The 22,285-nt window shown below is 44.9% G+C and overlaps 1 protein-coding gene across 2 annotated transcripts in view; it reads right to left on the bottom strand.

Annotated features, from left to right (window-relative positions):
• Positions 1-22,285, bottom strand: part of Cdh26 (cadherin 26) — a 60,485-nt gene that overhangs the window by 26,452 nt on the left and 11,748 nt on the right. For both annotated transcript variants that reach the window (XM_076571327.1, XM_076571328.1), the window contains exons 2-5: positions 12,555-12,659; positions 10,712-10,873; positions 3,291-3,438; positions 1,447-1,613 (exon numbers count right to left, since the gene is read on the bottom strand). In XM_076571327.1, the coding sequence (XP_076427442.1) occupies positions 1,447-1,613; positions 3,291-3,438; positions 10,712-10,873; positions 12,555-12,659 (582 nt within the window). The remainder of the gene's footprint in view (positions 1-1,446; positions 1,614-3,290; positions 3,439-10,711; positions 10,874-12,554; positions 12,660-22,285) is intronic.

The following is a 22,285-nucleotide window of genomic DNA, read 5'->3' as shown; positions in this document are numbered from 1 at the left end:
TGTGTGTTGTGTGTGTGGTGTGTGTGCGTGTGTGTGGTGTGTGTGTGGTGTGTGTGTGTGTGGTGTGTGTGCGTGTGTGCGTGTGTGTGTGTGTGCGTGTGTGTGTGTGGTGTGTGTGTACGTGTGTGTGGTATGTGGTGTGTGTGTGTGGTGTGTGTGGTGTGTGTGTGTGGTGTGTGTGTGGTGTGTGTGTACGTGTGTGTGGTATGTGGTGTGTGTGTGTGATATGTGGTGTGTGTGTGTGGTGTGTGTGGTGTGTGTGTGGTGTGTGTGTGGTGTGTGTGGTCTGGATGGGTGGTGTGTGGTGTGGGTGGGTGGTATGTGGTGTGTGTGTGTGGTGTGTGTGTGGTGTGTGTGTGGTATGTGTGTGTTGTGTTGTGTGGTGTGGGTGGGTGGTGTGCGGTGTGTGTGTGTGGTGTGTGGTGTGTGTGTGTGTGTATGATGTGTGTGTGTGTATGATGTGTGTGTGTGGTGTGTGTGGTGTGTGTGCATATGTGTGGTATGTGTGTGCATGTGTGGTGTGTGTGTGTGTGTGTGTGTACGTGTGTGTGGTATGTGGTGTGTGTGGTGTGTGTGTGGTGTGTGTGTGTACGTGTGTGTGGTATGTGGTATGTGTGTTGTGTGTGTGGTGTGTGTGTGGTGTGGTGTGTGGTGTGGGTGGGTGGTGTGTGGTGTGGGTGGGTGGTGTGTGGTGTGTGTGGGTGGTGTGTGGTGTGGGTGGGTGGTGTGTGGTGTGTGTGGGTGGTGTATGTGTGTGTGTGATGTGTGTGTGTGGTGTGTGTGTGGTATGTGTGTGGTGTGTGTATGTGGTGTGTGTGGTGCATGTGTGTGTGTGTGTGTGTATGATGTGTGTTTGTGGTGTGTGTGCATATGTGTGGTATGTGTGTGCATGTGTGGTGTGTGTGTGTACGTGTGTGTGGTATGTGGTGTGTGTGGTATGTGGTGTGTGTGTGGTGTGTGTGTGTGGTATGTGTGTGGTGTGTGTGTGTGGTGTGCGTGTGGTGTGTGTGTGTTGTGTGTTGTGTGGTGTGGGTGGGTGGTGTGTGGTGTGTGTGTGGTGTATGTGTGTGTGTGGTGTGTGTGTGGTATGTGTGTGTGTGTGTGTGGTGTGTGTGTGTGTGTGTGTGTGTGTGTGTGTGTGTGTGTGTGTGGTGTGTATGCCAGACGTCAACCTTGGGTGTTGTTCTTCAGGCATTGTCCACCTTCATTTTTGATTACAAGTCTCTCATGGAGCCTGAAGCTCACCAGCTGGCTAGCCTGGCTGGCCAGGAAGCCCTAGTGATGAGCCTTTCTCGGCCTCTGTAGCTCTGAGACCACAGACACCTGCCTCAGCACTGCGTTTCCATGGGCTCTGGGGCTGCAGCCAAGGTGTCCTTGCGAGGACAGCAAGCCCTCTGCTGACAGCTCCCCAGCCTGGTGATTTTAAAATAATAAAATCCACATAACCTCATAATTTAAGCATCCTGAGAGTCGTACTTCCCCACTGATGAGATCAATCCGAAAGCCACTTTCTCTCAGTAATGGTGTTTGAGAAACGAGGAAATAAAGGACTTGAGAATTTGGCGTGTTTTCTTGATCCAAATCGACTGTTAACAACTGAAAGATAGGTTGACCTAGAAAGAAGTTTTTAAGAATGTTATTGCTGGCTAAAGGTAGTTTGCCAAGGTAGAAAGAGGGAAGAGTCTTTGCAGATGACATCAGGACACACACCAGAATGAATAAGATATTTAAGTGAGAAATCAGCATACAGACACACTATACAAAATAAAGGTGGATTTTAACTAAGAGTAAACTTCAAAGAGCTTTGTAGTCATGATTGCTGTTGCAGAAGAGCATGGGACACAATTGATACATGAAGTTTTTAAATGTATAAAAACATAGACACAATTTAAAAGCAAATAATAAACTGAAATAATACATTTAACATGCATGTGGCAAGTATGTGTTCTTCACATAGAAGGAGCAAGTTGTGATCAGGAAGAAAATGACAAACACATTAACAGAAAATGGACCAAACAAAGGAACAATTGATTTAAAAAAAAAAAAAAGAAAGAAAGAAAAGGCTGAGAAAAGTATGAAAATGTTCAGCCATAACAGGAAAGATACACAGACAACACGTGGCCCACGCTGTGTGCTGCTGTTGAATGAAGATTTGACCCACTTCACTTCCAAGGCCCATCGGAAGCAGGCACTCTTCTCCCCCGGGCTTATGCATCGTGAGCGCCGCCTGCTTCAAATATGTTCCTCAACCAAGCTTCCAAAAACACTTTTAAAAGGCACCAGCAAAACACTCAGCAATTGGAGACCAAGGAGGTACCTCAAGACTTGTCCACAAAAGATCTAGTATACAAGATTTCAGGGGAGTGTTGTAGGCAAAGTAGGTATGTTCTTACTACATGTCTGTATGATGGGGGCATGCATGCCACAGAGCAAGTGTGGAGGTCAAAGACCAGCTCTGTGGAGTCTGTTTTCTCCATCTGCCTTTGTAGATGGAAAGTTCCAGGATAGAGATGGGAGTACCCGGCTTTAGCAGCTGAGCCATCTCACTGACCCATCACAGCCTTTTAAAAGAGAAAACATACACATATAGAAAGAGATACCCAGTATCTATAAATGTTTAAGTAGTAATTCATGTACATTTTCTGCTATCATAAAAAGTACATATGTGAATATGTATTTACACTCATATATAAAACCTGACAGTGCATGAACATACACAACACAAATTAAGTGTAAACGTACATATAAAACGCAAAGAAAAAATACTAAAACTTTACAAACTTCTGAAAATGCTTTCTATTTCCATAGCTTTAGTTCTTAGAATTTTTCAAAGATGATTTTACAATATTAAACACTGCTTTTGTTATTAAAAATAGATTCTCTGTCTAGGAAAATTAGTTTGGCATGTAGAGATTTAGTTTTTGAAACCCAAAGACCAGATGTCATCCCTCTGTCATTCTGAAGATGAGACACTTACAGAGCCTCTGGTGAGCCTCCCACAGCTCTTTCTTTCTCTGGCCCGCTAGGTGTGTCTTTGTTGTTAGGCTACATTTACACACCACCTCTTCCAGATGGCACCATTTCCACATCCTTCCACAGCCAACACAAAATGAAGCAGACAAAGAGCAAAGCCTGCAGAGATGCTGGGTCTGCAACCTTTTATGTGAGTAGTGAAAAGTCTCCCTGAATTATCTGGATCAAAGTCCTCATCGATATCAAAGCAGGAAGGAAGAGGGAGCCATCCAGAGCGAAGGCAGGAGTACTCACACAGTAGAACACACCCAACACACCTGCAGCTTGGCTCTCTTTCACACTGACGTTAAATTCCTTCTCGGGAAACTGGGGTGCATGATCATTCACATCTCTGATTCTAATGTTGAAAATCAGGGATTCATCCACAACTCTCCCTGTGGACCGATCCACAGCATCAAAGTAAACCTGAGAAGCAAAGAACTCTGTAAACAGTGTGAGTACATACACCCAAGGGCACCCATCAAAGAACTATTAATGCAAAGATGTGTGGTGCAGACCCAAAGAATTGCTTCAGCACCATGGACCATGTTGCCCCAGGGACTGAGCACAGGGAGAGCACATAGCCTAACAACAAAGCCAAGGTTTGGGGGAAACCCTTCAGTTGTTATCAAGGTCAAATTTGATTTCTCCATTTGGGTAGACCCAAGCAAGATGATACTGAGCTGTTTCTACAGATTATTGGTGTTGTCTTGAGAAAGGAAGACATGGAGACAATTATGGGGCCTTGAGAATAGTAGTTGGGTGTAGGCTTTGGAGAAAGGGATGCCCAGAGGAACCAGCATAGTTGTTGACAAGTCAGGTTAATAGAGAATCACTGTCCTCATTGATGTAGTGAAGAGGAATGGCCACACCTCTCCAGCATCCACCTCCCTTCCTAGAGGCATCAAACTAGTAAGTTAAGCTTGTATACTGAGAATGTTTGGAAAAGCTAAGCAAATTAACCTAGATAGAAAGGAGGAAATAACAAACATCAGAGAAGATTATCAATGAAGTGGAAGCCACCAAACAGCTATCATGGAGCTAGACAGCAGTTCTTTAAATGCCCAATTAAATTAACAATGCTCTAGAAAAGTTGATGAGTTGGATGGCACAGAGAGAGGACAAGGGTGAAAACGGGTATCAAGATCAGAAACGAAAGGAGAGACATTACTACAGACCTTACATTTATGAGAAAGACATAAACCCTTTCTCCCCTAAGTTGCTTCTTGTCAGGGTATTTTGTCACTGCATCAGAAATGAAACCAGAACACACACACACACACACACACACACACACACACACACATGCACATAAGTGCACATGTTTATATACATACACCCACATGTGAAACATGTGTACAAACACATGCACACATATGTGTGCCTATAATTTTTTTTTTATAAAGAAAGTATCTAAAAGAGCTATACACTATGGAGTGTAGCTCCATAAGAGTCTGGAAATGGCAAATTTGTGGAGATAATGAAAAGACTGTGGTTCTCAATAAGGGAGAGGTAAGTGGGTGGAGCACAGGAGATTTTAGAGCAGGTAAGCTACTCTACAGGAGGCTGTGATGGGAGCACCATTATCAGCCCATGCAATGGAAACATCAAGAGCACACCTAGACAGAGACCAGGCGAGCAATGGACTTTGGTTGGTAATGATGTAAAACCCTGGCTCACCAGTTACAACCGAAATATACCACACCAGGGCAAGATGCTGCAGCGGGAACTCGGGGAACTCATGCCACTTGCTGCTCTGTTCTTTCACAAGTCTGAAAATGTTACAAAAAGCACAGCCCACCAATTACAAGGTGTTCTTAATTACAATATTAAAATAAGGCAACAATGACCAGGTAACTCAAATTATGCCATTATTTATAAAATAAAAGTTGAGTGATAATAGTTCTAGCTATTGATCTGCTTATGTGTTGAGAGATATATAGTTATATTTTTAAGTGACTGCAACCTGCTTCACTGCTGAGTCTCCCTTGGCCTTGGATGCCAGGGTTTGATCTGCAGAAGGCTGGCGGGCCATGGAGCCAGAGCCTGCAGAGGGCCTGCAGGAATTCAGTGGCAGCAAAAGGAACATGATGCCCATGAGCTGCAGTGAAGGCTCTCTGAAGCACAGGAGCACTCCCCAACAGGACCTCGGCTGCAGGCACAGGGTCCCGCTAGGGGTGTTAAGAAAAATAAGATCTTAAAGAAGATCGGGGGTGCACGAGCAGATGGACCCCTCACATCCTGGCAGAAGCCCTAGGGAGCAGCACCTGTTCCCTCTGTTCCAGAGTGATTGGCTATTCAACCCTTGGAAGAGGTAGAGGAACCCAGACCCCAGCCAGACAAGCAGAGCCTGAAGCACGGGTCGAGCCTTTCACTCCTCACCAGGCATCTCAGAACCAGCATGAGCAGCCTCAGTCTCCCCAAGGTCAGCTTTCCCCTCCAGTAAGGCTGATGGATGCTGCAGGGCTCCTACTCCTCAGCTACTCTGCTTCAGGGACTCTAGCATACATTTTTAAAGTTTTCACAAGCAAATTGGCTCTCTCCCACACTGTTGCTCCCTCGTCCTCCATAATTCATCGCGGTGCTGGCAGCCCCACTCCTTAATCACCCTGACTCCTCGCTCTCAAACTGGGCCAACCGTAATCCTCCCACTTAAACAAGAACCGTGTGTTTGTTTTGTGTTTATTATTTCATATTCCATTTATTATCCTAAAAGCTACATCTGAGACCTTTAGTTCTGACAGATGCCTGAGGATCGTGAGTGCTGTTTATTCATTGGCAAGATGCTAAGAAATTCCAGGGGACTCAGTCACAACGCAGAAAGGAAATACCACCCCTGCTTTCTGTACTTGGAACGGTTTTCAGCCTTTTGTTATAGCCCGGAGATTTACACCCTTGGATAAACAAACCATGCAGCACTTGCATGACGGACTGCCATATGGCCATTTGTAATTACACGCGCAAGAGCTATAGCTTCACACCCAAACTAGCAGACGGAAGCCTCTGAGACGCCGGAGGCGCAGTGGGAAATCAGTTACACGCATGACTTAGAAGTGGGTCAGAGTGCCGGTGCAGAGATGGTCAATACACAATTGTTTGAAAAAATGTAAAAGGATGGGCTGGGATGGGCACTTACATCCTATGAAACTGAGAATATTTAAAATAAATAGCGAAGATTCCTACACAGGGGGAAGAAGACATTTTTCTCTTTACAAATCTATCATAAATCATATTGCAATTCTCAGCAGATTTTTACAGATTTCTTTTGGGTTTATAACATTAACAAGCTAGTCCACCTGCTCCACACCTCCAAACCCAAACTCTGCATGCTTTGCTAATTTTAGAGAACCCCTAGGGCTACATTGGGAATGGCTTGCTTCTGGAGTTTCTCTTTGCAGCCTTGATGTGTTTGCTTGGTTTGTAGTGCTGCCCTGTCTTTCCAGTATCGCAAAACCAATTGTCAGCATTTGTGCAGAGAAGCAGCTGGTTAGAGTAAAATGTGCCAGGCAACACATGGCTTATGCCACTGTCCACACCTGGTGATCTCCACCTGATGTGCTTCTGACCCCTGAGGGTGATACTCTCCCCATTTCAGTGGGATTTGTCCTCAGGCTCAGGAGGCTGGGACTGCACTGCTGTATGCCAGGAGGCCCTTTGGAGCATGCTCAGACTTCCCTTCATGTGGCTTCGGGCCACTGTTAAGCCTGAGGATACCAGGCCTTATGGATGCCCACATCACTCAAGTCTCTGTCTCCACCTCCTCGTAGTTAACTCCAAGTGTTCACTCTCTTCTGTGTCCAAATATTCTTCTTATTAGGACACTGGCCAGTCCTGGTCCAGTATGACCTCATCTTAACTTGGTTGCATTGCCAGGACTTGATGAGAACACAGTCACAGCTGCCATGAATTGAGAGTCAAGCCCATCTTTTTGGGGGGTGTGATTAGACTCCTGGGCCCTGAAAAGAGGACTTGATTTTACCAGCCTGGTAGCTCACCTATCACCCAATGTACTTATCCGAGACACCACTATTTGAAGAGCCCTGCTCTTCACACTGGAGAGATGGTCATGAGGGAGGCTAGGGTCTCTCACCTCTTATAACCTACATTCTGACAGAAGAGATGAACTTTAAAACCAAAGACAAATGCACAAATTCTGGAAAGCTCTGACATTAATGAGGAAGTGAATTGGAGTCATGGAATAGAGGGTGATGGGTGGGTGCCAGCTCAGAATTTCCACCTGTATTTTCCCTTGTGAAGTTTATAGTCAAATGAGAGGGGTGGGTGGCTTGATTTTAATAGCATTTGCATATTTATAGAAATATTTACATAAATCTATATAAAGGACCATTGTAGGGGGCTGGGGAAATGGCTTAGTTAGTAAAATATCTACCATGCAAAAAGAGTTGAGATCTCCAGGACCCATGAGAAAGCCTGTCACAGTAGCATGCCTCTGTATCCTAGCCCTGAAGATGTGGGTAGCCCTCCTAGCTAGCTGGACTGCCAGTCCAGAAAATAGGTGAATTTGGATTCAGTGAGAGACCCTGCCCATAAAATAAGGTGGAGAGTAGTAGAGGAAGACACCCAACCTCCACATGCACAGGAACACACATGGAAACACACACACACACACACACACACACACACGTAAATGTAAAAAGACAAATGTGACCTTGATGTCATGGTATAACAGGCCCCAGACCTCCGTACAACTGACACCATGATGGAAGTACCACTCAGGCCTTGGAACCCAGCAAGCAGGCAGCACCACCTGCCAAAGCAGAACAAAGACTTAACCCATCAAAGTCCACAGTTCTGGGAAGTCCCTGAATGCACTGACCTTGTGTTTTGGCTTCTGTGGTTCTGCTTCTGGCTAACTGTTCTTACTAACTGAGGTGTGTCAACCCAGGGTGTGGTTTTGTGCTTAAAAGCCCATCCTGAAAGGCTCGGGATTGCACTTGGGTCCCAAACACCCAGTGTAGTCACTGGCTGGCTAATCAAGACTTCCTATTGGCTTAATCCTGTGTCCACATGGTCTGCTCTAGTGAATATCTCACCCACCACCCACCCTGCTGTCAGGGAGTGTGGGATGACTCATCCCTATCCGGCTTGAGAGCCAGATGGCCCAAACAAGTAAAAAAGATACTTTCTGAGAGCCAGCCTGGGTCTGCCTAATGGTTTTAGCAACAGCAGCTGAAACATGATCTGGAGATGACCTGGACCAATGAGAGGCAGCCATGTCACACCAGCTGATGCATATTCATCAGACCTCCCCCCAGGGTGGGGTGGAGGGTATATAAGGCTTGCCTCCTCCTAAATAAACTGAGCTTGTTTCGACATTCTCCAGGAGTCTGTGTGGTTGACTCTGCGCCTACTTGGCCCCCACCCCCAAAGGGAACAACAGCAAGGACCCTGCTACAAGTGAGATGCATATCCCTTTGGAAGAGTGTCTAACATGTTACACTTTTTTGTTCTAAATGGTGCCTGGGAACTATCTATGACTTTCAGTGTCTTAGTTGGAGTTTCTATTGCTGCGACCAAACACCATGCAAAAAGCAAGTTGGGGAGGAAAGGGTTTATTTGGCTTACACTTCTGGATCATAGTCCATCAATTGGAGGAAGTCATAACAGGAACTCAACAGGGCTGGATCCTGGAGGCAGGAGCTGATGCAGAGACCATGGAGAGGAGCTGCTTACTGCTTGCTTCCCATGGCTTACTAGGCCTTCTTTCTTATAGAACCGAGGACCACCTGCCCAGGTATGGCACCACCCACTATGGGCTGGGCCCTTCCCCATTGATCACTAATTGAGAAAATGCCTTACCCCTGGATCTCAAGGAAGCATTTCCTCAACTGAGGCTCCTTCCTCTCTGATGACTCTAGCTTGACACACAAAACCAACCAGTACACACAGTTTATCCATCCCAATCCCAAGTTTCAAAAAAAGCTCCTAGGGATGGGGTTCTGTGTTAGCAGCTTCCAGGCACCAAACATCCTATCGAGCCTAGGACCTGTCATTCAAAACATTTAAAGCAAGCAACAACCATACTGTTTGGTTCAGTCTTGTAGAAGCTCCTGCTGCTGCTGCTGCCATGCACAGGACCATGCCATTTCAGCACAGCAGCCCAGAACAGTAGGCCCAGCATCACTTCAGGGCTCATTAGAGATAGACTGTCTGGTCCCATCTGAATGAATGGAACAATCTGCATGTGTGTGTGTTCATGTGTATGTGCACCCATGTGCACCTGTGTGTGGAAGCTGGAGGCCTACATCAACTTTCTGCCTCAATCTCTCCACAGTATTTTTTTTGAAAGAGCATCTCTCATTCACCAGGAGCTCATCAATTTTGCTATATCAGCTGGACAGCAAGCCCTAGGGACCCTCCTGTCTGTGTCTCCAGCTCTGATGTTACAGGTGCACTTGACTTTCAGCTTTCTACATGGTTCTGGGATTCAAACACGGGTCCTCATGTACGGTCAGCCAGTGCTTTATCCACTGAGCCACCTCCCCAACCCAGAATCTACATTTCCCTGTGATCCTTGGGTGGTCGATTTGTTTATTAAGAGCTTAGCAGGTTCTTCAGCATCCCTCTTATATTTTTCCCTGAAGACAGGGAGGCTAGAGAGGTCAGAGGGTTAGAAAAGAACCACATGTTCAACTTCGAATTTTGTGGAATTTAGTTTAGAAAATATTCTTGTGTCTTTAAAAATGAGTCAGAGCCAGGCAGCAGAGGCAGGCAGATCTCTGTGAGTTTGAGGCCAACCTGGGCTACAGAGTGAGTTCCAGGAAAGGTACAAAGCTACACAGAGAAACATTGTCTCAAAAAGAAAGAAAGAAAGAAAGAAAGGAAGGAAGGAAGGAAGGAAGGAAGGAAGGAAGGAAGGAAGGAAGGAAGAAAGAAAGAAAGAAAGAAAGAAAGAAAGAAAGAAAGAAAGAAAGAAAGAAAGAAAGAGAAAAATAATAAATAAAATGAGTCAGAGCTTTCTGGTGACTTAAAGGCTTGTATTTTGTTTTGTGTATATGTATTTTGGGGCTGCTGGGGGAATGCTTCATAAATTGCTTTCTCAGATAGTAAACATCATATTCCCACCCTGAAGGGGTTAACTGACACCAAACCCTGCTCCCACACATCCACAGGAACAAAGGATGACAATCTACACAGCCAGGGGAGGCTGGAACATGATACACCACCCCATGACTTGAGGCTCTTTTCTTTGTGATTTTCTTTCCTGGTTTGGAACCTGAATTTCAACTGCAAGGAAGGCCTTGGAGTGATACGATCACTGAGTACACACGGACCTTGGACCTTGATAAATGGTCAGCAAACCCTCCCCACTCCCGCAGCAGCTACCAGGCAACTGCTGGGGTCTGTGTGTGGCTGCTCTCCACACTCCAAACGTTAGCCACCAGAAACCAAACCACAGCATTTTACAGGTGCCCTGTGGCCCCATCCCCAAATGACTTCCAATCTCTCAGTCCTGTTGGGACAGTGGTCAGAAAGCTTGTCAATGGCACCTCACTCCCACAGAATTAAACTCTAAAGCTGACTCCAAAGTTAGCTATGTCCAACACATACCTCCCAAACCTGCCACACTGGAAAAATGTACTAATTTCCCAGAGTTAGCCAACAAGCGCTTATCAGGTTCAGTATCTCACAAAGTCTTGCACTAAATACAAGCTTAGACCATATCCATTTTAGATACCATAAAAGATGACGTCACTTCTCGATCGACAGAGCGATGAACATATATTTTTCCATTTTGTTGATCTTCTATAGAGAATAAACCGATCTCTGGAAATTCATCCACACCAGGTCCTCTGATTAAGTATATCAGTGACACATTATTTGACATATTATTGAACAGCTGGAAAGGAGGAAAATAGAAAAAAATTAAAGGAACCTGCTAATAAACCATAGTAATCTTCAAAAATCAGGGCTAAAAACTGAGGCATCTTTCAGGAATCTAAGCAAGCCATCATGCTTCTGAGGGGTTGTGCTAAGAAAGCAGAGATGTAGGAAAAAAGAGATTGGGCAGAGGCTGGAGAGGGGGCTCCATGGTTAAGAGAGTTCACTGTTCTTCCAGAAAACAAGAGTTTGCTTTCCAGTTCCCATACAGCTTGCAACTGCCTGTAACTCTAACTCTGGGGAGATCTGATATCTCTGGCCTCTGTAGACAAATGCACTCATGCACACAAACCTGTACAAGGACACATAGACACGTGTCATTACAAATAATAAAAATAAAATCTGTGACTGGAGAGATGGCTCAGTGGTTAAGAGTGCTTACTCTTCTGTTCTTGCAGACGACCAGAGCACCCATTTCAGGAGGCTCACAACCAGTCATAACTCCAGTTCCAGGGAGAGTCTATTCCTCTGGCATCCACAGACGTCTACACTCTTATGAATGAATGCACTCGTGCATCCATATGGGGGTGCATGCACGCACGCGCACACGCACACACACATAAAATAAAAATAATTCTTTTTATAAAAATGAAATAAAGATATGGTTTGCATATTGAACTGGAATAGAGAAACTGGAAATAGCACAGATGTTTATGAGATTAGAAAGAACCACACGCTGGGATGCCCATCCCATGGCCTCAGACACTGCTGCCCTCAAGAAGGCTGAGGATGTGTCCTGCCAGGAAAGTCTGGCAGCCACACCCTTAAATGAGAAAATCGAGTCACAGAATGGTACATGCTCTGTTATCTTGGTCCTTTAATACATATTCACATTCCTAAATCTGCATCAAAATGTCTGGAAGAACACATACCAATTTGTTAATGTGGGCTTTCTCTTGAGAGAAAGAGAAAGAAAGGCCACACCTAACTTTTCTTGGAGAGAAGTTATGAGCAGCCCTTGGTTGATTCTTATTCTTTTTTAAAATAAATAACTATATCATCATCATCATCTTTTGTGAGTGTGTGTGTGTGTGTGTGTGTGTGTGTGTGTGTGTGTGTGTGTACATGCCAGTGGAGATCAGAAGACAACTACCAGAAGCTAATTCTCTCTTTCATCTGCCTGGGTCCTGGGGATCACACTCAGGTCGTCAGGCTTGGCAGCAAGCGTCCATATGCACTGAGCCATCTTGCCTTCACCCCAAGTAATAGAATTGTACAGGTCTGGACTACCATACCCTATAGCAATGTGGGCCTTTAAATAATCTCCCCCATAGTCAGGAATGAAATAAAAATTATAACGAATGCCTGCATGGGACCAGTGAAGCAGACCTTCATGTTAGAATTATTCTCATTACAGTTACAGGGAGAAGCCACCAGCCCAAAGGTACACACTCAGATGGTCCCTAGAAATCAGGCATCAGAGTCCCAGCTCAATGTCCTGCCTGCTCATCTTCACTGCCTGGCCATAGTTAGGCAGGCACACAGCAAGGTAGCTGTCAGAGCCCTTCTAAAATAAGTGGTGTGACCCTGGGTTCTTTCCCTAAAGAGATAATCAATAAATGCCAGCAGGAATCCTTTCAAGACCCACTCTTCTGTCCAGAAAGGACATGCTGTTCCCAGAGGTCAGAGTATGTCCTTACCTCCCCAACAAGTTTGGGAAAGGGCCCTGGGTCTTCCTCTTCCAGTTCCAAGGTGGTGAGAACCCATCTTCTCTTAGATCGCCGTAGAGCCTGGTGGCTCTGTCCCTACAGGGCACAGGATGACAATGTCAGTGAAGATGGTGGTGAGGCTAGCAGACTGCATCTGTGGCATCTGAGCTTCACAGCTGGGCACAGAGCTGACTCAGCATGAGTATTCTGTCTCACACCCAGAGCAACCACCTGAGCTTGGCCATCGCAAGTGTCTGTCCTTTTAACCGCTGCTGTCATTCCTAAGAGTGAGCACAGGCTACCCACTGATTTCAAAAGGTTTGTGAGATAGCTTTAGGAGTTATGAATTCATGGCATTAAAGACCATTGTCTATCAGATATGAATCTGTGGCCTACAACAATAAGCCAATAGCCTAATGAAGAGAAAGTCATTCCCTTCATTAGTCTCTCAGTTTTCCTGAAATCATTGACAAAGTTTCCAATTTGTGCCAACAGGCTTTTAATTTTAATGTCCACTAGTTTCCCTTTTAACAAAAACACACATATATATATGGACACAGACACAGACACAAGCCTCTGAATTGAACCATTCCATCCTGGAAGAAAGCTCATTAAACTCAGGAATTAAACAACTCTTAAGTCTCAGGAAATCCTTGAAACTTGCAGGATACACAAAGTCCTTTCCTGATTTCAAGGTTATATAAGCAGAAAGGAGTGCTAAGTAGAGGAGACCTTTCAACTAATCGAACTGCCTATAAGTTGTACAGTGAGCTTCAGGGCTCTAACTTTCATGAGCCATCACCCATGCTGGGTGGGCTTTCAGTGACAGCTGCCTTTGAGTCATCCTGTTTGTAAGTACTCCTAACCCATACTCTTTAAAGTAACTCCAATAAACTCATTGGTTCACCAAGTTGGACTTTGGTGGTATCATTACTTTGGGATGCCTGATGTTGGTTCCCTATTTGGGCTGCATAGACATTTGTTCTTGTCACCCCAGGAATAGTGTCATACAATATAAACACACACACACACACACACACACACACACACACACACACACACACACACACACACACACGTTGGGGAATTTGGTCTTCAAAAACTAATAGCCAGGACCATCTTAATAAGAACAGTTCTGGATACATACTCTCAAAAAGATCAGGCCTGGAGAGTCTTCAGATCCTCACCTGAGATTCCAGCTCCCCTTTCCTGTCATTCCCCCATGCCCTAGCTGAACACAGTCTTTGGGGGAGCTATAGCTTTTAGGACAGTGATTCTCAACCTGTGAGTTACAACCCCTTTGACAAACTTCTATCTCAAAAAAAAAATTTACATTATGATTCATAACAGTAACAAAATTAGTTATGAAGTAGCAACAAGATAATTTTATGGTTAGAGGTCACCACAACATGAGGAACTAACTGTATTAGAGGGTCACAGCATTAGGAAGGTTGAGAACCACTGCTTAGAGGGTAGAAGTTTAACTGAGGCAACTCAGCCTTTGTTGCTCTGGAGAAGTTGTTACCCATGCTGGGGTAGGAGGATGTGATGCAGCCATTTGCGGATCATATACTTCCTGTCCATAAACCCAGTGAGCTAACTGGTTCACGGGGAGACTTGGGTAGTGCCATTTCCTTGTTCTATCACTGATGCCCTAGCTGGTTAAGGAGACACTTGCCACATCTCCCCAAGAAAGTGAACTGAACTCAGGCAGTCTTAGATTTGGACTCTGACATCAGGTGTTTGCTGGTGAGGGAATCCAGACAGAACCAACCCCATGGTTTGTTTCTCCTCATGTCCATTCCACAGCTGCATCCGCTTCTGTCAAGATGGATTCTTCATTTTATTTGCCATAAAATTAATTTTTTAAATGATTTACTTGTAAAGTGAATGGATAGAAATAAGAACACTACAGGTTCTTGGTTAGTATGAGATGATAAGTAAAGTTCACAGTGGTGAGTGTCAGTCTGCCCACACTACAGCCTGAAGGGATCAGGCCTGGCACAATTTAATCTAATAAACAAGGAAGCAGTGAGGACAAGCCTGCAGGCTTGCACTGTTAGCTGGTTTCTGCTCTTCCCAGGCTTCTCACATATTAGTTGGACATGAAGGTCTCACTGGCCTCTTTAATTAGGACCGACTTCCAGTCCCACTAGTGTGGTCATAACCATCAGCTTCTTATTGGAAGCTGTTAATGACTCTGGCCTTAAAAGCAAAAATGACACTAATTAGTGTCATTAATGAATGTCCTTAGTAGTGTCCTACAGCAAATGCATGAAGTAGCACAAATACCTGGAAAGAACTTCTGCAGTTAGATTTTTGGTTCATGGTTCTAGGGATGGAACCCAGAGCCTCCTCCTGGGTTCTAGGCAAGCTCTGTACTGCTGAGCTACATCCCAGACCTGTGCTTAGTGTGGTGCTACGATGTCTTGTTCATTGCATCTCAATTTGTGATTACCTTGTCCCTAATCATAGGGAAATGAACCAAAGGACTCTGGTGTGTCATTACCAACGGAAGGGATGCTCAACCCTGAACCACCCCATGTTCTGCCACTGAAGGAGACAGCGCTAACCTCATCTGGCCAGGGTCAGCACAAAGCCTGACATGTGTGTGTAGGAGTCAACACCAAATGTCAGCTGGCTATGGGACTTAATGGGGCTTTTCTGTGTCCTCTCCTGTTCCTTAATTTACAATAATTGGGAAAATAATAGAACTTTGTATTTTCACTGGTAATTCCTAATGTGTGATTTATATTCTAACAGCCTTGCCCCTCCCCCAAAAAATCCATATGCAAGACCACAGAAACACAAAAAAGACAAGTCCTGCAATGGAGTCCAAAGCTAACAGTAAACTAAAGTGTGTGTTTATTTGAGATAGAATCAAAGAAAGTGTGCACATGGGAAACATATGATAAAGCAAATGGGACAAAAATTTAACAATTGGTGAATTCTCATAAACGGTATTTTGACAGGCCAGTGAGATGGCTCAGAATGTAAAGGCACTTGCTGCATAGGCCTTGGTGTTTATCACACGCATATGCATATGCACACATACACACAATTATAAAACTCAAAAGATGCACCCAGGCCTGAGGGTACAGAAGCAGGTCATGGCTGAAGGGGCCAGAGCAGAGGACACGTGTGTGGCGCTTACTAAAAGTTCTGCAGGGAACAGCAGTAATGCAGCTTTAATGGGCTGTCACTCATGCTGAGGTGGGCTTATTGGTGATACAGCTGCCCCAGAGTCATCCATGCTCCTGTGGACAATCCCTCACCTACTTTTTCCTGTAAGGGACTCCAGTAAGTTCACAGACTCGCTGAGCTGAGCTTGGTCTGAATTAGTTGTTTGGATGTTGCCATCATTTTGTCCAAGAAGAAGCCATTTCTGTTCCCCTGGAGAAGTCATGGCAGTAATGAAAGCTCATTCAATTATATTCAGATTTCATGTCAGAGGTAATGGTTGGGACGTGTTCACTGTCAAGTTTTGGTGTAGTCTCAAAAGAGAAAACCCAGAATTCCCTATTGAAAGTACTCAGATCATTCCGAATGCAAATATGTGGGAGGCCAGAATCTCTGCACATCCTTCCACTGAACAGCGTTCACAACCGATTAAACACAAATGCAGCAGGAGAACCCAGCTGTCTGCTGCGAAGCCAGACATTCAAATGACAAAGCACAAAGTACAAACAGCACCGCTCTTCTCATTAGGCAGAATTGAAAAATACAGTTATTTTGAGTAAAACTCTGTTATTCATCTTCATGCATGATGGGGTTATTGTTCTCTTTAGTGAATTAAACATGGTTAAGATTTGTCAGTTTTCATTTCTAACATGCTATCAGTAAATATAACTCATACAGTCTGAGTCTCCAGGACTGGAACCTAAGTCATGATCGTCACAGTCAGGGAACCCAGATTCCACCAGGTCACCAAGTGTGGCTGTATAGCACACGTGGGACCTATCTTAATTCAGGATTATGTGGTGACACAGGGGCTTTGAAGTTTCACAGGAAATAAAGACACGCTCTACATTTGTCCATTTGTGGTCGGCTACCTTCAAGGTAGTATGTGATACTACTGGGTCATTTTATGTCAAAAATAACTGTTTTATTTTGTTTTGTTTTATGATATTTTGTTTGTGTTCTGACACACAAAGCTTGCCTGGAGGTCAGAGCTCAGAGCTAGCCACTAGTTAACCATAGAGGCCAGCCAGTGGTGGCACACACCTTCAACCCCAGCACTTGGGAAGAGGAAGCAGGAAGATCAGGAGTCCAAAGTCACCCTGGACTACGCAAGACTGAACCAGTCTAAAAGAGAAAGAGAGGCAGGCGGTGGTGGTGCATGCATTTAATCCCAGCACTAGGGATGTGGAGACAGGATCTCAGTCTGACATTCAGTCTGAGGATTCATCGAGTTAAGAAGTTTCTAGTAGCAGCTGCTCTGCTTCTCTGATCTTTCAGCTTTCACCCTTGATATCTGATTCCTGGTTTTTATTGTTAAGCCTAATTAGGATTGAGCCGGGCAGTGGTGGTGAACACCTTTAATCCCAGCACTCGGGAGGCAGAGCCAGGTGGATCTCTGTGAGTTCAATGCTAGCATGGTCTACAAAGTGAGTTTCAGGAAAGGTGCAAAGCTACACAGAGAAACCCTGTCTCAACCCCCCCCCCAAAAAAAAGACTAATTAGGATTGAGCTTCTGATAACAATAGCATTTTTTCTGCCACAGACTGTATTTCTATTTCTATCTATTTACCTAAAGGAAAAGAGTTGTTTGTGCATTACATGTATATATTCATGGCAAAAATATGTTGATTTTTTTTTACTCTTTGCTCTTTTGGGGGGCCTGCCACCCAGCTCCCAAATAAATCATATGAAGGCTTATTCTTTCTTATGAATGCCTGGCCCTAGCTTGACTTGTTTTTTGTCAGCTTTTCTTAACTTAAATTATCCCATCTATCTTTTGCCTCTGGGCTTTTATCTGTCTCTATTTTATTTACCTTTCTTTACTTCTTACTCTGTGGCTGGCTGTGTAGATGGTTGGCTGGTCCCTGGAGTCCTCCTCCTCCTCTTTTTGCTCCTAGATCTCTCCTCGCTCAGATCTCTCCTTCTATATATATTCTCTCTGCCTGCCACAATGCCTATCCTTTCTCCTACCTAGCTATTGGCCATTCAGCTCTTTATTAGACCATCAGGTGTTTTAAACAGGCACAGTAACACAGCCTCACAGAGTTAAAGAAATGCAACATAAAAGAATGTAACACATCTTTGCACCATTAAACAAATGTTCCACAGCATAAACAGATGTAACACATCCTAAAATAATATTCTACAGCCTATGTATGTGAAGAACAGGAATCCTCCTGCCTCTTGTTCCCTAGCCCTGGGATGACAGGTGTGCACTATGTGGAACTCAAGTCCTCATGTATACCCAGAAAGTAGATGGTGAGTGTACCCTGCCTCTAGTCCCAAAGAAAGAATTTTCAAAGTCTTTGACTTTCTAAACATTAAACCAGTATGTTAAATACACAGCGTAGGGCCTAGAGAGACTGTGGCTCAGCAGTTATGAGCACTGGCTGCTCTTACAGAGGAGGACCTGATTTCCATTCCCAGCATCCAGGCGGTGGCTCACAATCATCTGTAACTCCAGTTACAGGGAATCCAACAGCTCCTCCTGACCTGCATCAGCACCAGGCACATGTGGTACATGGACATCCAGGCAAAACACCATATACAGAAAATAAAAATGATCTTTAAAAAATTTAAAAAAGAAATTGCAATTCTTGTAAATGAATGCAGAAATTGATTTTGCTTCTGTTCCAGGCTTTAGGGCATTGGCAAAGACTATGTGAAGTCTCCTGTCTCTCTCAAGTCCCTTAGTCTAAGACGGAGTCTTCAAGTAATTGTTCACTCTCTAGCTGTGTGGATTCATTCTGTCCTAACAGCACAAATAGGCCCAGCCAACAGGCAGGGAAAGCCAAGTGGATCTTCCAAGAGAGTTAAAAGTGGAAGGTTTATGCTTGGCCAGAGAGGTACCTGAAATCCACTGAGCAGCTCCTGTTGGTTTTCTCTTCTCTTTGTGCAGCCTCAGAACAGCTCATCTGCATGATGCAGGGAGACTCACAATCATCCCCTGCTGCTGAAATGACTCTGTAAGAGCGCCTATTACACCTCCATCCGGGACAATTGAGGCAGTTCCTCCAAAAAGGACACCACTCACAGCAATTTGCATAATGCTCTCCATGGTGATAGAACCATCCCCAAGCTGGCTTCCCCAGTTGCAGTCTACCCAGGCCGTTTTATTGGAGTGGCAGGCAGGCAAGCTCCACAGCCTCCACCCTATATGCCTTTTCACAGATGGGACTGGGCTTGGGCCAGGTCACCAGAGTCCTTCAGGCTTACCTGGTCAGGGGAGCCAAGATATTTTTTGAAACAAAAAATTTCAGGAAGAAAGAAAGAAACAAAGGAAGGAAGAAAGAACTAAGACCCTAAATAGGAAATATTCTTTCTGGAAATGATTGAAATAGATCAATTAATCAATCTCTCTCTCTTTCTCTCTCTCTCTCTCTCTCTCTCTCTCTCTCTCTCTCTCTCTCTCTCTCTCTCCCTATTTCTATCTCTTTGTCTCTCTATTCCTTCTTTCCTTCCTTCCTTCCATCCTTCCATCCATCCTTCCTTCCTTCCTCCCTCCCTCCCTTCCTTCCTTTCTTTCCTTTTGACAGAGTCTCATACAGCCTAACCTGGCTCAATCTTGCTACATAGCCAAAGTTGGCCTCAAACTTCTAATCCTCCTATCTCCCTACACAATTTTAGGGATTAACTGTTGTTGACTATTGAAATGGCTGGTTTTGTGTGTCAACTTGACACAAGGAGCCTCAGTTGAAGAAATGCCTCCATTAGATCCAGCTGTAAGGTATTTTCTCAGTTAGTGATCAATGTGGGAGGGTCCAGCCCATGGTGGGTGGTGCCATCCCTGTGCAGGTGGTCCTGAGTTCTATAAGAAAGCAGGCTGAGCAAGCCATGAGGAGCAAGCCAGTAAGCAGCACCCCTCTATTGAGTTCCTGTCCTGACTTCCCTCAGTAATGAACAGTAATATATGGAAGCATAAGCCTAATAAAATCTTTCCTCCCCAACTTGCTTTTTGGTCACAGAGTTTGGTAGCAGCAATAAAAACCCTGACTAAGACCATCATGCCCAGTTTATATGGTACTGGGGATTGAACTCTTGGCTTTGTGGGTGCTAGGCAATCACTTTACCAACCCAAGTCCAGATATTTAAAATTTCAAATGTACAATTACAATTCAAGGAGGATTTGAGGTCCTAGAAATCAGCATTTTAAATTCCCATGGGACATTTCTGTACAGATTCCTTGACCTTCCACCTGTACCTAGCTGCTGGCTCTAGACTCAAAGTCCAAGGCACCCCGAGGATGGGGTGTTCTGGCCCGCACTTTACAGTGTGGCAGTCACTGGCCCTATGGACCTCACTGAATACTTGAAAGGTGGATCGTGCACCTATGGGATTGAATCTTAGATTAGACTTAAATGGAGGTTAGATTGCCACCTTGCACAGTGAAGACAGTCCTGAGGAACCCTGAAGCATAGCCTTATGGGCCCAGGCTTGAGTCCAAACTGTCCCTTTCTTCAACAGCTGCATGATGGCAGGCAGATGGTTTAACCTCCCTGAGTCTGAATCTCATCTTTGTGATAACACATAATTGCATACTACTGTGTATATGGACTCCTCACAGTAGTGCCCATCAGTGCTTTTGATGTGTAATGTATACAAAGCACTGAAGACCATCTAAGAAAGCTAGAGTAAGAGAGACCCTGCAGGTGTCGTGACGGGCCGGGAAATGAACTGTGAAGAGGTGAGAATGAAGACTCAGGGTTCAGACTGACTTCCTCAACCTGGGTCAAACTTTAGGGAATCTGATGCCAGGCAGTTTATTGTCATAAATCTAAACACAATATAATTTGGAAAAAAGGTTTCCTTATGTAATACAATCTCCAGTGATCAAGGAAGTGTAATTAAATTGAGACTCAACTCAGGGTACATGTCATTTCTTCCAAAAAGATGGGGTCTAGAGATAGGCTACCTGTATTAGCTTAAGGGCCTAGGGAAGGTTCTGCCACTATTATTTGGTAATACAGCTAGTGTAGAGGCCATGTGAGTTATTAGCCACCTCTGGTCCTGGGTGTGGGAGCTTGATATGCCTGGCCCAACAGATTATATAGACCACCAGGCTATTAATCACCTCCAATTTCCAGCTTTCTGGATGGAAGGACAGGTTTTACATCTTTTCCTGTGTGCTTAGCATTCCTGGTTTCCCTGGAGATCTGTGGGTGCAAGGACCTTCATGCTCTCGACACTAGAAGAAAGGATATTGGATGTTTTCATCATTAAGAATGATAAAGAACGATAATGGATTGAGGTGATGGATGTTCCTCCTGATCTGACCATTCTGCAATGCACACAGCAATAGAATCATTATATGGCACCCTGTAAGTACAACTTTATGTTTTTAATGTATCATCTCTCCACTATTTAATTTCTTAAAGTGCTAAAGGAGGCCAGAGAGATGGCTCAGCAGGTAAAGGTGCCAAGCCTGATGACCTACGCTTAACCCCTAGCACCCACGTGGTAGAAGGAGAGAACACATTCCTGAAAGTTATCCTCTAACTCCACAAACATGCCTAGGCATGCACAGGCCTGCTCACACGTGCGTGCACAACACACACACACACACACACACCAAACAAACAATATATATATATATTGCTTATATATATAATGCTTCAAACAGGAAAGGCCAAGTATTCGCCTTTTCCCATGGAAGCCTCCAGGCAACTTTTATTTCCTCCTGTACCTCACAGTCAATTTGGATTCAACTTAGCCAAAACTGACCCTTTTAGCTCATTTTCTCACAAAGCATCCCTTCTTCAGGACTCCCTAATTCACCAAAACATGGTCACCTGTTCACTCTCCAGGCCTTCCCCTTGCTCAGCTCCACAGCCAACCTCCATTTTCATTCCCAGGCTTCCTTGGGCCTTCCAGCCCTCTGTGCCCACCTCCAGGACTGATGGTCCCCACATTTCTATGAGAGACACTGGAACCTCCTCTGCAGCCACTACTCCTGTCCCTTCTCTCCCTCATTTCCCTTCTTATCCCCCTGCTGGGACTTGAATGGCACTGCTAAACATGGATGCAGAAGTCCTAGCCCCAGACCTGTGAAAAGGAAACTTCAGGTTTCATCAAGTTTCAATGAAGACTTCCAAGTGTGCCCTGATCAGCGACAGGAAGAGGAAGTAGACACCCAGGAAGAAGGCTGGCAATGACACGGGCAGAGACTAGAGTGATGTAGCTGCGGGCCTTGTTAGCAACAGCCAGAGGAACCAGGAAGAGGCTCTGAAGGATTCTCCCAGAGGGGCCGTGGTCCTGCTCTCTGTGCAATTGCAGACACCAGGCCTCCAGAATGGTGACCACATGTTTCTCTTAGTTCAAGACACCCAGCTTGTAGCACATGCTTTTCCAACCCACTCTCTGTTTTAAAGCTGTGTGATCATTTGATAAAATGGTTCTCATCATATGGTAGCAGAAAGTCCCACTAGGAAGCCACTGTTGTTAGGGCAGAATCTGGCTGCTCTTTCCCTGCATAGCCTGCCCCAGGTTCACCTCTGACAGCCCTAGCAGACCCTTCTGCAGCACCCCAACTCTCGTGTTCCTGG

The sequence above is a fragment of the Peromyscus maniculatus genome, chromosome 4, assembly GCF_049852395.1.
Source record: "Peromyscus maniculatus bairdii isolate BWxNUB_F1_BW_parent chromosome 4, HU_Pman_BW_mat_3.1, whole genome shotgun sequence".
Lineage (NCBI taxonomy): Eukaryota > Metazoa > Chordata > Mammalia > Rodentia > Cricetidae > Peromyscus > Peromyscus maniculatus.
Note: the sequence above shows the minus strand (reverse complement) of the source record. Positions and strands in the feature narration are given on the sequence as shown.